The 12,646-nt window shown below is 36.5% G+C and overlaps 1 protein-coding gene across 19 annotated transcripts in view; it reads left to right on the top strand.

Annotated features, from left to right (window-relative positions):
• The window catches only part of AGMO (alkylglycerol monooxygenase), a 366,688-nt gene that overhangs the window by 153,070 nt on the left and 200,972 nt on the right, over positions 1 to 12,646 (top strand). For all 19 annotated transcript variants that reach the window (XR_008956466.1, XR_008956467.1, XR_008956465.1 and 16 more), the window contains 3 exons: positions 7,973 to 8,039; positions 10,432 to 10,497; positions 10,588 to 10,667. Coding sequence is in view for 15 of the 19 variants with exons in the window: in XM_057304529.1 (XP_057160512.1) it covers positions 7,973 to 8,039; positions 10,432 to 10,497; positions 10,588 to 10,667 (213 nt within the window). In the remaining 4 variants the exon portion in view is untranslated. The remainder of the gene's footprint in view (positions 1 to 7,972; positions 8,040 to 10,431; positions 10,498 to 10,587; positions 10,668 to 12,646) is intronic.

The raw sequence follows: 12,646 nt of genomic DNA, 5'->3' as shown, positions 1-12,646 counted from the left end.
AGGGGGCTAGATAAAAGCATATATTTTTACTAAAGGTAATTTTTAGCTTTTGACCTAGAAAATAACTCAACTTGCTTCTTATTAGGTAATCTTGTGCCAATTATAAATTCAAATGGATTCTAAGTTCAAATATCTATATTGTGCAATGGTAACTGAAAAGAAAAAAAAAAATGAATACTTTTCTCATCCTTCTCAAAAGTACACAGAATTTTTGAAAAAGAAAACTTTTTATAAAACCTTTTTTTTCTGAAATAGTTCTAACTTACAGTCCAGTGGAGAAAGTCCACTGGACTGTAAAGCTTCCTGCAGGAAGTACCTGTGTATCAGTTTATTTCTTTTTACTTCTAAAACCTAGAAAAGTCCAGAGAAATTCAATAATCTTTGCAGGATAAATGGACTGGCTGAGAAGAGAGTACTTGGTGGGCTTGTTATGCACCTATCTTTTAATAAGAAACTTTGATAAAAATTTATAAATAGAGATTGTATAGATCTGAAACATTGCTTCCAATGGTAATAGCAAACCCTTATTGGTAATTTGGGACTTAAAATAGTTGTTAATTGTTAAATAAATATATATTTAGTATATATGATAAATATATTTAATAAGGATAAATTTATTTGATTCATCCATTGATAAATTTGTCCTTCAGATTTTCTGTCTGTAAATATAGCTATAATACTAGAATATATAATTGAAAGTTCATGGAAATATTTATAACCACTTTTCAAAAGATGTGCATAAGCCTTTAGTTACTGTAAAGCTCTTTCCAAATAAAAGATTTTTCAAATTTTTTTATTTATTAATGTACATGCAGACATGCTTAGTTGATAGATAGTTAAAAGAAGGGAAGAAAAAGAAAGAAAAGAGGGAAGGAAGGAAGGTAAATTACCACAAAATAAACAACTGATCATGGTATAATTATTAGTCCATTTAATTTTGACTTAGGTTTGTATTGAATCTTGTGACTAATCTACCTGAAAAGTTTGCCATTTTCAGACCACATGTCAACCATATCATTCTTAGTTAAATATAACATAACAGTGGTTTGTCTATCAAATGATAAATGTATTAGTAACTGGCTTAGTATTTCCCTTAAATACTGACTGCAGAGAAACATGGAGGCCCACAGTGGTATGGGTCCCTGGAACATCAATCCTGCATGATGCTGTGAAGAAGTCTTGACTAGTTAGAGTTAATGGTGTCCCTATAACCTATGCTCATCTGAATGCAGGCATTTTCCTACTATGGAGTTTCATTTCACTTCACCCTCAGCCCAGTCACTCCTTAGCATCTGTCATATTGGAGGCACATTCATTGTTAATGAGTATTCTGTAAAACACATGCTTCTTAGGACATATTTTCCCTATTATGATTTTTTCCCTCTCAGACAGGAAACATGAATGTTTGTAAGCATGTCTTAATTGGAAAGAAATGTATAATTAACTATAGGTTCACGCTTTCTTTTTGGAAAATAAGTGGTTACAAATATTCCTACAGTCTTTCAATAATACATTCCAGTATTTTTAGTACCGATTTGCAGGTAGAAAAACTGAAATATAATGTGACATTTCAAGTAGTATGCTAAAATTTGACAGAAGAATAGAATTAAGAGGTTTCTTTTTAAAATGGATTTAGAAAGTCTCTTCCACATCAATAGTCAGAGTGAGGTGAGAAGAGGCAATTTTCCAAGCAATTCATAAAAACAAAATTATTTTGTTTTGAATTAACTGAATTTTTGTTGAAAGCAAGTCTGGCCTTCCAACTTGTGTATTAGTTAATCATTTCTGCACTCTTAAGTAAACTACAAAAACCTAAGCAGTTAATATTTTCCAATCAGAAGAATCAGGGAAAATAACTAAGAAGTGTATAGAATAGAAAATGTTAATTTTATAGGAAATAATTTTAGACAGTATATGAATTTAGAACATTTATTTTGATGCTTTACAGAAGTCAATTCGAAGTGATTTTTCAATTTCAATTGGAAAGACCTACTAACGTATGTTTTTCAGGTGATGTAGGGTAATCAGAAAACTCCTAAGAGCTACACTGTGGAAGGAATTAATTGCAACCAATTCATAGGAGACATTTAATTATTTGATTTGCCACATATACTTATTTACTTTATCAGTTTCTAGGGCAAAATTATTCCCGCCTGGTAACCTAAATACAGTGGAAGTTTCACTAACCTTTAGGCCTCTTCAGTCATTCAACTCACTCAAAATGTGACTGCAGGGCAAGAGGGAGGAAGGGTCATAAGGACTCTCAAAGGACATTTCAGAATCATTTGGTGATATGGAAACTGTATTTTGTATCTCTGGCTCCTTTTAACTGAAAATGAAGCCCTCACAAACCTGTACTGAAAGAACATAAAAATAGTTCAAAAAATTCACCTGCCAATGATCACCAGAATTCAAGTATCCCATTATCTAGACTCTGTGATTTTCTATTTTTCTGTTTTTTGTCTGTCTGTCTGTTTGTTGTTACTGGTTTTTGGCCCCTTCATTTTAGCTATTTATCTTAATTTTCCAATTCACTAGATCATAGATCGTGTTTGGATTTGCTCTCTGGGCTTTAAGGCCGAGGCAGTCCAGATTCATGTTTTTCCTCTAGCCTTGGGAATGACCACTAGGCTCATTCCTTAATGTACCCCTCCCTCCAATTTCCAAACTAGAAGACAGGAATTATGCAATGCTTTCCTCTGGAATTGCAAAAAGACTGAAGCACAGCAAGACATGCATGAAGCAGAGGGCATTATCAATGTTGGGATACTGTCCTGTGCATTGTAGGATGTTTAGCAGCACTAAAACCCACTACTCACTAAGTTACAATAGCACTTCTTCCAGTGTGACAGCCAAAAGTATCTCCAGACGTTGCCAAAAGTCCCCTGGGAGCACAGTCATCCCCATTTGAGAACCACTACTGTAAAAGGGTGAGGAAGGCCATGAGGTGGATTTATCTGTTCAATATAACCTTGTTGGGCAGTCACTATATGCAAGGCAATGTTGCATGTGCTGTGAGAACCTTGAAGAGGAGCAAGGTACTGTTTGTGTCCTCACTGAACTTACAATATTGTATAGGAAGTGAAAACAAATAACTAGAAATCAGAATAGCATGACATAAAAATTAGTGATGTCTCAGTACATATTCAGAAAAAGGCAAACAAAATTCTCATTACAAAAATCAAGAAGAGTGTTTCAAAATTGAGGAAGGGGATTCCCTACCTAAAGGAACAGCAGGATTCCAACAGGTCGAGAAGCGAGGTTAAGGTCTTTGAGGCAGAAGAAAGAGAACATTGGAAATCCCTCTTGAGGAAGAGTTTGAACAGCTTTGAATTTGGCATGTTTTGGGCTTTATTTAGTTCATTATGAGGAGCCTTTCATTCGAGTTCACTTTATTTTTGATGAGGGCAATGACATGATGAGAAGATGAAAGTGTCTTATGGACCCTGTTCTCTTGCTTTTATATTTAACTCTTTTCCCCACCCCTGCCATGAACTGTGGGGAGAGACATGAGTTTGTGGCCAGTACAGCAAAAGATGCAGAGCGCTTCTTCTGGATAAAATGCAATCAACAGAAGGGATGAAGCTTATTATTATAAAATTGCCATTTTCATAATGATTTATTATTATTCAGACAAAAACAGCTCAAGAAATGAACCTTTTGAGAAACAATGATTTCAAGAAATAGGCAGAAAAACATTTATATTACTGTTTCTGAAATTTGGCTGAGAAATTAGCACCCAAGTTTTTAGTATGGAAACTGAAAACACAATATAAATAAGAAGGGCAAAAGACATAATCTAAAGATCTTTGTTTGGAACATTGGTTCTTAACCTCTGAGGACTCATCTATCCCTTTGTGTATATGATGAAAACAGTAGTTTCCTCCTGTTCATGGTACCTATTCATAAAATTTGGTGTAACACTTAAGGGTGTCCTTGACTTTCTGAAGCCCATGCATAGCCTTTCTAGGCATCCATGATTCTCAGCTTATAAAACCCTGACAGAAAATGACAGCATACAAGACTTAGACCATTGCTTTGGGGACCTAAGAAACAGTAGAAGTGCCTAAAATCCCATGAGGGGCAGTTTAGAATCTGAAGTGTCTAGGTTCTTTATAAATATTTGGATTTCTTTTGAATAGAATGTAGTAAAAAAGCATTTAGTTATTGTCATGAAACTTCTAAAAGTTTAAATTACTTTAATTTGATGGAAATATTTCTATATCTCTTAGAAGCAATATAATAGAAAAATAGAAAGAATCCTGAGTTGAAATCAAGAAGACTTTAGAGCTTCCTCCAAGCTGTTTGAACTTGTACTAATAATTTAACTTCTCTGAGCTTTGGTTTTTATGCTTTTTTAAAAATAACAGAATATGGACTATAAGATTTTTAAGTCCTCTGTATGTTATAGAATTCCATCATTTAAATTAAATCATCTAAATCTTAAAAAATAAGACAGAAAAATACCTTTCTAAAAACGAGAATAGCTGCAGTTATTTCCACAGTAACATATTTTCAGGAAGTGATTCAAAGCTAGATGTGGTTGAATTGCTAAATGACTGAATTTGCAAAAGTGGGCGATAATTAAGTCATTATGCTCAACCCATATTAATTATTGATGACTTCTCCATGATTGAGTCAGAAGTGTTTTCTACAAGAGAGGTTCTGACTGGGCTGTCTGAATGATGAATCATCTCTCACACTGAGGTGGTCTTCCTCGGCTCCAAGGTACTCACAGGCACTACCAGGAAATTTGACTGTGGTTGCCTGTGTTGTACTTGGCTTTTAACTTTAAGAAAAGGGGGAGGGGACTTTCAATATTGATATCACCATGCTTTTGCCTGTAGGAGCAAAAGATTTTCTTTGAGGAAAAGTGCTTGACATTAAAAAAAAAAAATAATGCGCTCAGCCAAGGCTCCAATCATCTGAATGCACTCACCATTTGTGTGGCTTTAAATCTGGCTGCACACATGCCAGGACCAAGGATCAGAAATGCATCTGGGTAGCAGAAGCTGGTCAGTGTAGTCTCCTCCACCCCCTTTTGTTGCTGTTTTTGTAACATATGTTAGGCACCAAAGAGACAAACAAGGATAAAATGGTTTTCTCCTTTTCCATCTGGTTCCCTGCCAGAGATACAAAGCCCGAACAGAGCATCAGATTTCAATGTTCTGACTGCTGAGAAACCCCACTTTCTTGTTCTCTATCCATCACCATTCTTCTTCTTAACAAATATTTTTCCACCAAGTACAAAGCAGTGGAGTCCAATAAAATACAGGACTATTTCTACTTAACTCCCTTCCCAATCCCTGGTCATTAGTACTCTATTTGTGGGATAATACCTTTTGTGGCTTATTTGATGGGAATATAGTCTGATGTAAGTGCTACATATTCACAGTATTTTGAACTCCTGGAATTAAAAAAATACAGATAGTTCTTCGGGTATATATGAATTCTGTTCTATGAGTTAACCAAAAAGTCTGTTGTTTGGAGCTCATAGTATATTTCTCCAGGAAATAATTTTAAAATGGTGATAAAACTCCAAAATAGAAGAGAGAGAGAGGAAGAGAGAGAGAGAGGGGAAGGAGTGGGGGAAGGAGGCAAAGAAGAAAGGAGGGACAGAGGGAAGGAAGGAGGGAGGCTAAATCAATATAGGACACAAAATATTACACATCCTTTGCATGCAGACATTTCTGTCTGTTCCATAATGGAAACTGAAAATCCCTTAGAAGCTTGGCAGCAGTATGGAAGGCAAGTACTGCTTCTTTCAAGTGTGTGAACAGTGGGTTCAATGAGGAGATGATGGTGGCACCTGCCCTCTGGAGAGCTGCAGGACCGCCATGTGGCAACGTTGCTGCTGCTTCTACCTCAAGAGGGTACAGGACTCCACAAGCTGGGGACAGTGTGACTACTGCAGCTGTTCACATTTGCAGAGCAATTTTAACTGAGTGTTTTAATGTCTGTCAGAGATTGCCAAACCATGATTAAACTCCTCTATATAAGGAATTGCCATATAGAAATTTGTTTGGGACTTAGAGATTTATTAAGGCTAACTGAGCATTACTGTGTATTACTAGAGTAGTAATTGCTTTTATGTAAAATTTTATCTTAAATTTTTTCAAACATTCAGAAAAGTAGAGAAAATAATAGAATGCATTTATGTGTATCCATCATTACAATTAAAAAATCATTGTGATTTTGATTCATTTTCACTAGTTATCCTTTTTTCTTTTTCTTAATGCATTACCAAGTATCTTTTAGCAAAATATAGATCTCATGTCAAGTATACTTCAGTTATACAACTCTAAACAAACAATTATATCTTCCTACACGATGACAATTCCAACATAATTTGCAATAAAAACAGTATTTTTTATCATGTAATAACCCTGTGTATAATCATTGTCTTAATCCTCATTGTCTGTGAAATGTTTTTTTGTTTCGTTTGTTCAAATCAGTATTCAAAACAAGATCACCACAGTCCATTTGGTTGTAACTTAAATGTCTTTATCTTGAGCAGTCCCATCTCTCTCTTTTTTCCCCTGTACCACTGACCTGTTGCCAATTCATGTCAGTGTCATGATTGTCAGGGAATGTTTTTTCCCCTTGAGCGTCATTTAACTCATTCCTTTATTCCTCATGTATCCTCTAAATGGAAATTAACTCTAGGGATGAGTAATTTCTTAAAATATAACAGTGTATTGATTTTGTCATTAGTAGGCTCTAACAAATCCATTTAGATCATAATTAAACACTCTATTATCTGCCATGATTGATGGAAGAATATGTAATCAAAATTAAAAGGGTTCTGTATTGCCTAAAGTTAATTTTATAGCACACCAAATGTCTTATACATGGCCTGCTATTCTTTTTTATGACACCGACCTGGTTCCCACAGTCCTTACTTTTTTGCAAACTCTGGCACGGAGATCCTGCCTGAGAAATGTTGGGAGAGAACCTTTATTAAAGAGTTACAGATCACGTCTTGAAGGGTCGTTAACTGCAAAAACAAACAAACAAAAAACTCAAAACACAAAACAGGACCCTTTATATATTTGACTTTTAATTGTGCTTCTAAAATGACTTGAAGATGGTGCATCTACAGGTGAAAGACCATTCAGGATTATATTTGAATAAGCAGAATCGCCCTAATGCAGTCAGTAACAGCTATTGTTACATGGCTGAGTTTTGGGTGAAACCGACTCTCAACTAACCAGAAAGCCAGTGTAATACTATGTTTTCCCTTCCCTAGTTATGCACTAGTTCCATAAATCAACAAAGACAAAGCTGAAAGGTGAAGAACATGAAATGACATGAGACCTGAGAGAAGTGTGCCTTAGCGGTGGTGATATATAAATACTATACTGTTTGTAATACTCACAATGTTATTGTGTAGATATTTTTTAATATTTCCATTTTAAAATGAGGAAACTGAGTTATAAAAAGCTTAAACTGTTTTCCCAAGATCACATAGTAATAAATGGAGGTTCCAAGAACTGAATTTAGGCAGTCTAACTCTTAACCTGTCTGCTACTATACTGCCCCTCAGTATAGAGTTAGAAACTTACTGTTATTTATTTGAGAGAGAGAGAGAGAGATCGAGAGCACAAGAGGTGGGGGAGGGAGGGGACAAGGCGTGGGGGCGGGGGAGTGTGGGGCTGGGGGTGCAGAATCTTAGCAGACTCCATGCCCAGTGTGAGCCTGATGCTGGGCTCCATCTCACAACCTTGAGTTCATGACCTGAGCTGAAATCCAGAGATCAACATCTAACTGACTGAGCCACCCAGGTGCCCCGCAGCTTATTGTTATTTTTATATGAACACCAGGAAGTAGAGAGACTTCTGACTCTGACGCCAACCTTGAAACTTGAAATATCTTTTAATCCATATGAGCTTTTAATGTGAATATATATATATATATACACATTTACTGATACCTATGTGTATAAATAAAATATTGCTTTTGTTTTAAACAGGTCATCAATAACCTTGGTCCTTTGGAACTGATTATTAATACTCCTAGCCATCATAGGGTTCATCATGGTAAGTAAATTTGACCTTTTTTTTCCTCTTTCATTTCTTTAAAAACAGGATCATTTTGTATCTTTTCATCACAATTATTCAGCACAGTCACCCTTCACTGTATAAATAGGTATCATTTCTTCCACTGCACCTGCACAAGCCTCAATTCCAAAGCAAAGATTGGAGGTGGGGGGGAAAAACCACCTTTCTTGGATTTTCCTTTTTACCTAGATCTCCTTGTTGTAATGAAAAATGAGTTAACCACCAGAGGGGATGCACTTTCTACATTGAAGGAGTCAGTTGAAGTTCACTTGCTGACCCCTATACACAGCCAGAAAGCCTCTGGTCTTGAAAATTGTTGAGATTTCAGGAAAGCCTAATAAACAGCAATTCACTTTCTTGCCTAAATTCTGTGAACTGCATTAGCCTGACAAAGAAAAAAATCTCATGTGGCTAGTGCCTAAGGTTTAAAGACACCAGCATAAGACTTAACAGAAATGTTTATGTGTGTGCACCAAAAGACCTGTACAAGAATGTGCGTAACAGCATTATTTGTAATAGAAAAAATAGAGATAAAACTCAAATGTTTATCACAGTAGAACAGAGGAATTGTAGACGATGCATGTAATGGGGAATTATACAGCAATAAAAATGTCCAAACTGTTGCAACTTGGGATGACCTGAATAAATATCACAAACAATGCTGAGAGAAGGGAGACAGTAATAAAATAATAAATATTGTTCTTCTTTTACAAGTTTCCCGGCACCATAGGCAGCACTGGAACACTGCCAGCCTGCCTTCCCACGGGGCAAGTCCCTTTCCTCCGGGCAGGGAGCAGATGGAAGCATAAGCCGCACCCTTCCCCACCAAGCAGCAGGAGAGGGTGGAGTCAGGCTGCACATGCTCAGTTTCCTCTTCCAAACTTCCTAGGCACTTCCTGCAGTGCCTGAGTGGCTCAGTTGGTTAAGCATCTGACTCTTGATTTTGGCTCAGGTCGTGATCTCAGGGTTATGAGATCAGCCCCATGATGGCTCTTCGCTGGGCATAGAGACTGCCTAAGAGTCTGTCTCTCTTTCCCTCTCCCCTCCCCACCACTGCTTGTGCTCTCTCAAAAAAACAAAAACAAAAACCCAAACTCCATAGGCATTCCCCAATCCCAAGGGATTGTTAGTGAGGGGCTGGAGAGGCCAAGGATCATAGACTGTTGGGGCACCCTTCACATAAAAGGAAACGTAAGGAATGGAGAAGAATAAGTTCACATTGAAGAAGAAATAGTTGCTCGTGTCCTCTGTTTGACTTGCCACTCATGTTGTTTTGTATCTGGGTTTCTCAGCCTCAGCATTATTAATGTTTTGGGCCAAGCAGTTCTTCATTTCGAGGTGGGAGGTTAGGGGTGGGGCTACCCTGTCTCTTATAGGATGTTGGTCTCTACATACTAGGTGCAACTGTGACACTTATCAGTCTTCAGACATGGCACACATGTCCCCTGAGAGGCGACATGTTCTCCCCACCAACTGAGAACTGCTGCTTAGCCCACATACGGCAACGGGTTGTATGTCTGGGCAGCCAGCCCCGTGCTACTTTCGCATTGGGGGAGGTTGTCTCTTGTGTCTTCACCTTCAAACTTATATTTGCATGTATAGAAGGCATGTAAAGAAATGACGCTTAAAGACAGTTGAGTTTGTTGGAGCAGTGGCTTGGTGGGTTAAAATTCTTTTTCCTTTGATTTGCACTCATGTGAATATAGTTGTATCTATTTACACATTTTTTTATTATTGAAGAAACTGTGCCCAGCTATTTCCATTTAAATTATAATTTGAATACTTCGGAGCAGGAAAAATGTATATGTTTTGAGTTAATAAAATTAATTAAGGGTGATTTAATTTTCACTTATGTCTTATGATTAAAAAAAAAATAGTAAAGTCTCACTTTAAGTAGAGAATTTTCTTCCTGGAAAAGATGCAGAGAAAAGGTTAACAACTCACTTAAAAAAAATGCAAATATGCATATATTATTTATTTCTTATTGCCTTTGTTTTGTGGGCCATTTAATTTGTAATTATTACTCTTTGATAGTCTTAAAGTAAGATTAATTAGAATTACCCCAGATTTCTAAAAAAACTGGAAAATTATGAGCAAAAACATGTTTTTTTTTAAATCTGGGATAATTCTAAATATATGTAGTTTTAAGGAATTCTTTGCCGTTTTTAGTAAAATGAACTCAAAAATAAATACAATAAAAGCAGTTTACTAGCAAATAATCTAATGTTGTCAGTGAAAAGAGATTCCTAGGAAAATCATTTTATTGCATAAGTCTTAATTTTGTGAATAGGTTCTAAAATACAACAGGGTGTTTCAAAAGCATAACTTCATTCTTCAAAAAAGCTCTTTTTAAAAATATTTTGTTTTATAGGCAGAAACCGTTATTGCATAGACAAAAATTATGCCGGCGTTCTTATTATATGGGATAGAATTTTTGGTAAGTAAAATGTATATGAGTTTAAAAATAGTAACTTAGCTCCTTACTCATAGAAAGCCCAAGATCATATCCTTAATGTTTATCTTCCAGGGACATTTGAGGCAGAAAATGAGAAAGTTGTATACGGTCTAACACATCCCATTAATACATTTGAACCGTTCAAGGTGCAGGTAATGTAACTGATTTTATTCTTTCTGAATTGATTATACCCTTTTATAAATCTTCTAGTTAAAAGAAAGATCAGTTGTTGAGAGGTGGAAGTACATTACACTATGCTGAAAATAAGGGTTTTTGTTTTTTTTTTTTAAACCATAAAAGAAGTTGGAAGTAACTCTGGCACTCCAACAAAATCTTGAATCAACTTGGGCAAAATGCATTTGAAAACAACTCATTAAAAGAACTCATTAAGAACTCTTAAATATATCTACTACCGAGAATTTTTTTAAAAATAGCTCTTTAGCAAACATATTTCTTTCTCAGAACAGACCTGAAATATATTCATGTATTCAGAAGGAGCAGTAGTAAATGCATAATTAAGGCTGATACCACAGTAAGAAAAATATTTGCTTCAAGGCTGCAAGACTCTGGTTAGAAATTCAACATGAGGCCTTTGCCCCACTCTTCTTGGACCTAAATGTCAGGAGCTATTACAAGTTGGTTAGGTCTGCGCATTACCTCACCTGCTAAGACTTGTTGCACTGGACCAGTTTTCTGTTAGACATGTGGTATTGGTTGTTCACTGATCTCAATGGCTGGCACTAGAGAAATGAGGAATGTTTGTGAAGCTCTGATCCGTCAGCAACAGACCACCACAAACACTCCTGGGGTTAGGAACTAGTAAATGAGAAAAAGATAAGAATGCTTGAAAAAACTGAAGAGGTCAGTCAGTGACAGCTCTGTACAGGGAACTGGGTTTACAGCACTCAGTAAGGGAGGAAATTACAGGTTCATGTGGGGTCTGCTTTTTGAACCTCTTTCTTAAAAGTTTTTAAGAAATTTAAAATAACAAAATAAAGTGACATTTATTGAACTTTTACTATGTGCAGGGTATTGCTAACAGCTCCGTGCAAATGTTTAATGTAGCCCTTACTAAAACCTTATGAGACAGTGATTCTTTTATCCTCATTTTTTAGAGGAGGATGAAACTGGAATTGCCAGGATTTAAACAAGTCAACCAGCTACACACAGCAAGCTTAACCAAGGAGGGTTGCAGGCCAAGCCCAAGACTCGCCTAGCCCAATAAGTTTCACACTGTGCTGCTTATTTACAGAAAAAAACGTCACAAAGTGCCTCCACTTTTCAAATGAAAGATATTTTTATCTCACACTTCACAAAAGAAAAGTTGATTATTTTCTTCCTTCTTAACCGTAGGCCATTTCTCTCTGTGTCTGTCTGTCTTTCTCTCTCTCTCTCTGTTGGACATTACTAAAATATATATCTCTCAGGAGAATATTAACAAATATTTCAGAGTACTTTCTTAATAAGGAACTTTATAGAATTGACATTAATTTAAAAATAACACATCGAGAGCTACCTCTTTACTTGGTATAGTCTTATCTCTGTAATAAGGACTCTTGAAAAGGAAATAGCCAACTTGGTCTCTGTCCTGTGGGAGGGAGCCTTTGAAACTTCATGTGCATATGAATCATAAGAGGATTTATTAAAGTGCAGATTCTGTTCAGTAGTTCTGAGGTGTGTCCCACATTCCCTGTTTCTAACAAGCTCCCAGGAGATGCTGAACCTGTTGTTCTCTGGCTGATCCTTTAAGTAGCAAGGCTTTGGGAGTGTACACTTCTGCTGAGGCAAAGGGGCTCGTATCTGAGACGGAATGGGAGACTGAAAACTGCACAACAAGCAGTTAGATGATTAGGATTTGGAGAGACACAGCATTCAGACAACCATAGCATTTATGAGTGGCTGCTGAATCTGTGTCAGGGTCAGTGCCCCAGGCCTCTGCCCTCATAGGAACATTTCCTTATCACCACTGTGTCTAAGGCATAGGCTTCTAGATGCTTGCTTACATTGTCCAAATGTGTTAATTAGGGCACATTTTGTTAATTAGGAGTTCTCGAACCTACAAAAACATATACTTACTTTCACTTGTATTCCTTTATATTCAGCTAAATTTCTCACCTTTCCCTCAGAGGCA

Source organism: Ursus arctos, unplaced genomic scaffold (assembly GCF_023065955.2).
Source record: "Ursus arctos isolate Adak ecotype North America unplaced genomic scaffold, UrsArc2.0 scaffold_3, whole genome shotgun sequence".
Taxonomy (NCBI): Eukaryota; Metazoa; Chordata; class Mammalia; order Carnivora; family Ursidae; genus Ursus; species Ursus arctos.
Note: the sequence above shows the minus strand (reverse complement) of the source record. Positions and strands in the feature narration are given on the sequence as shown.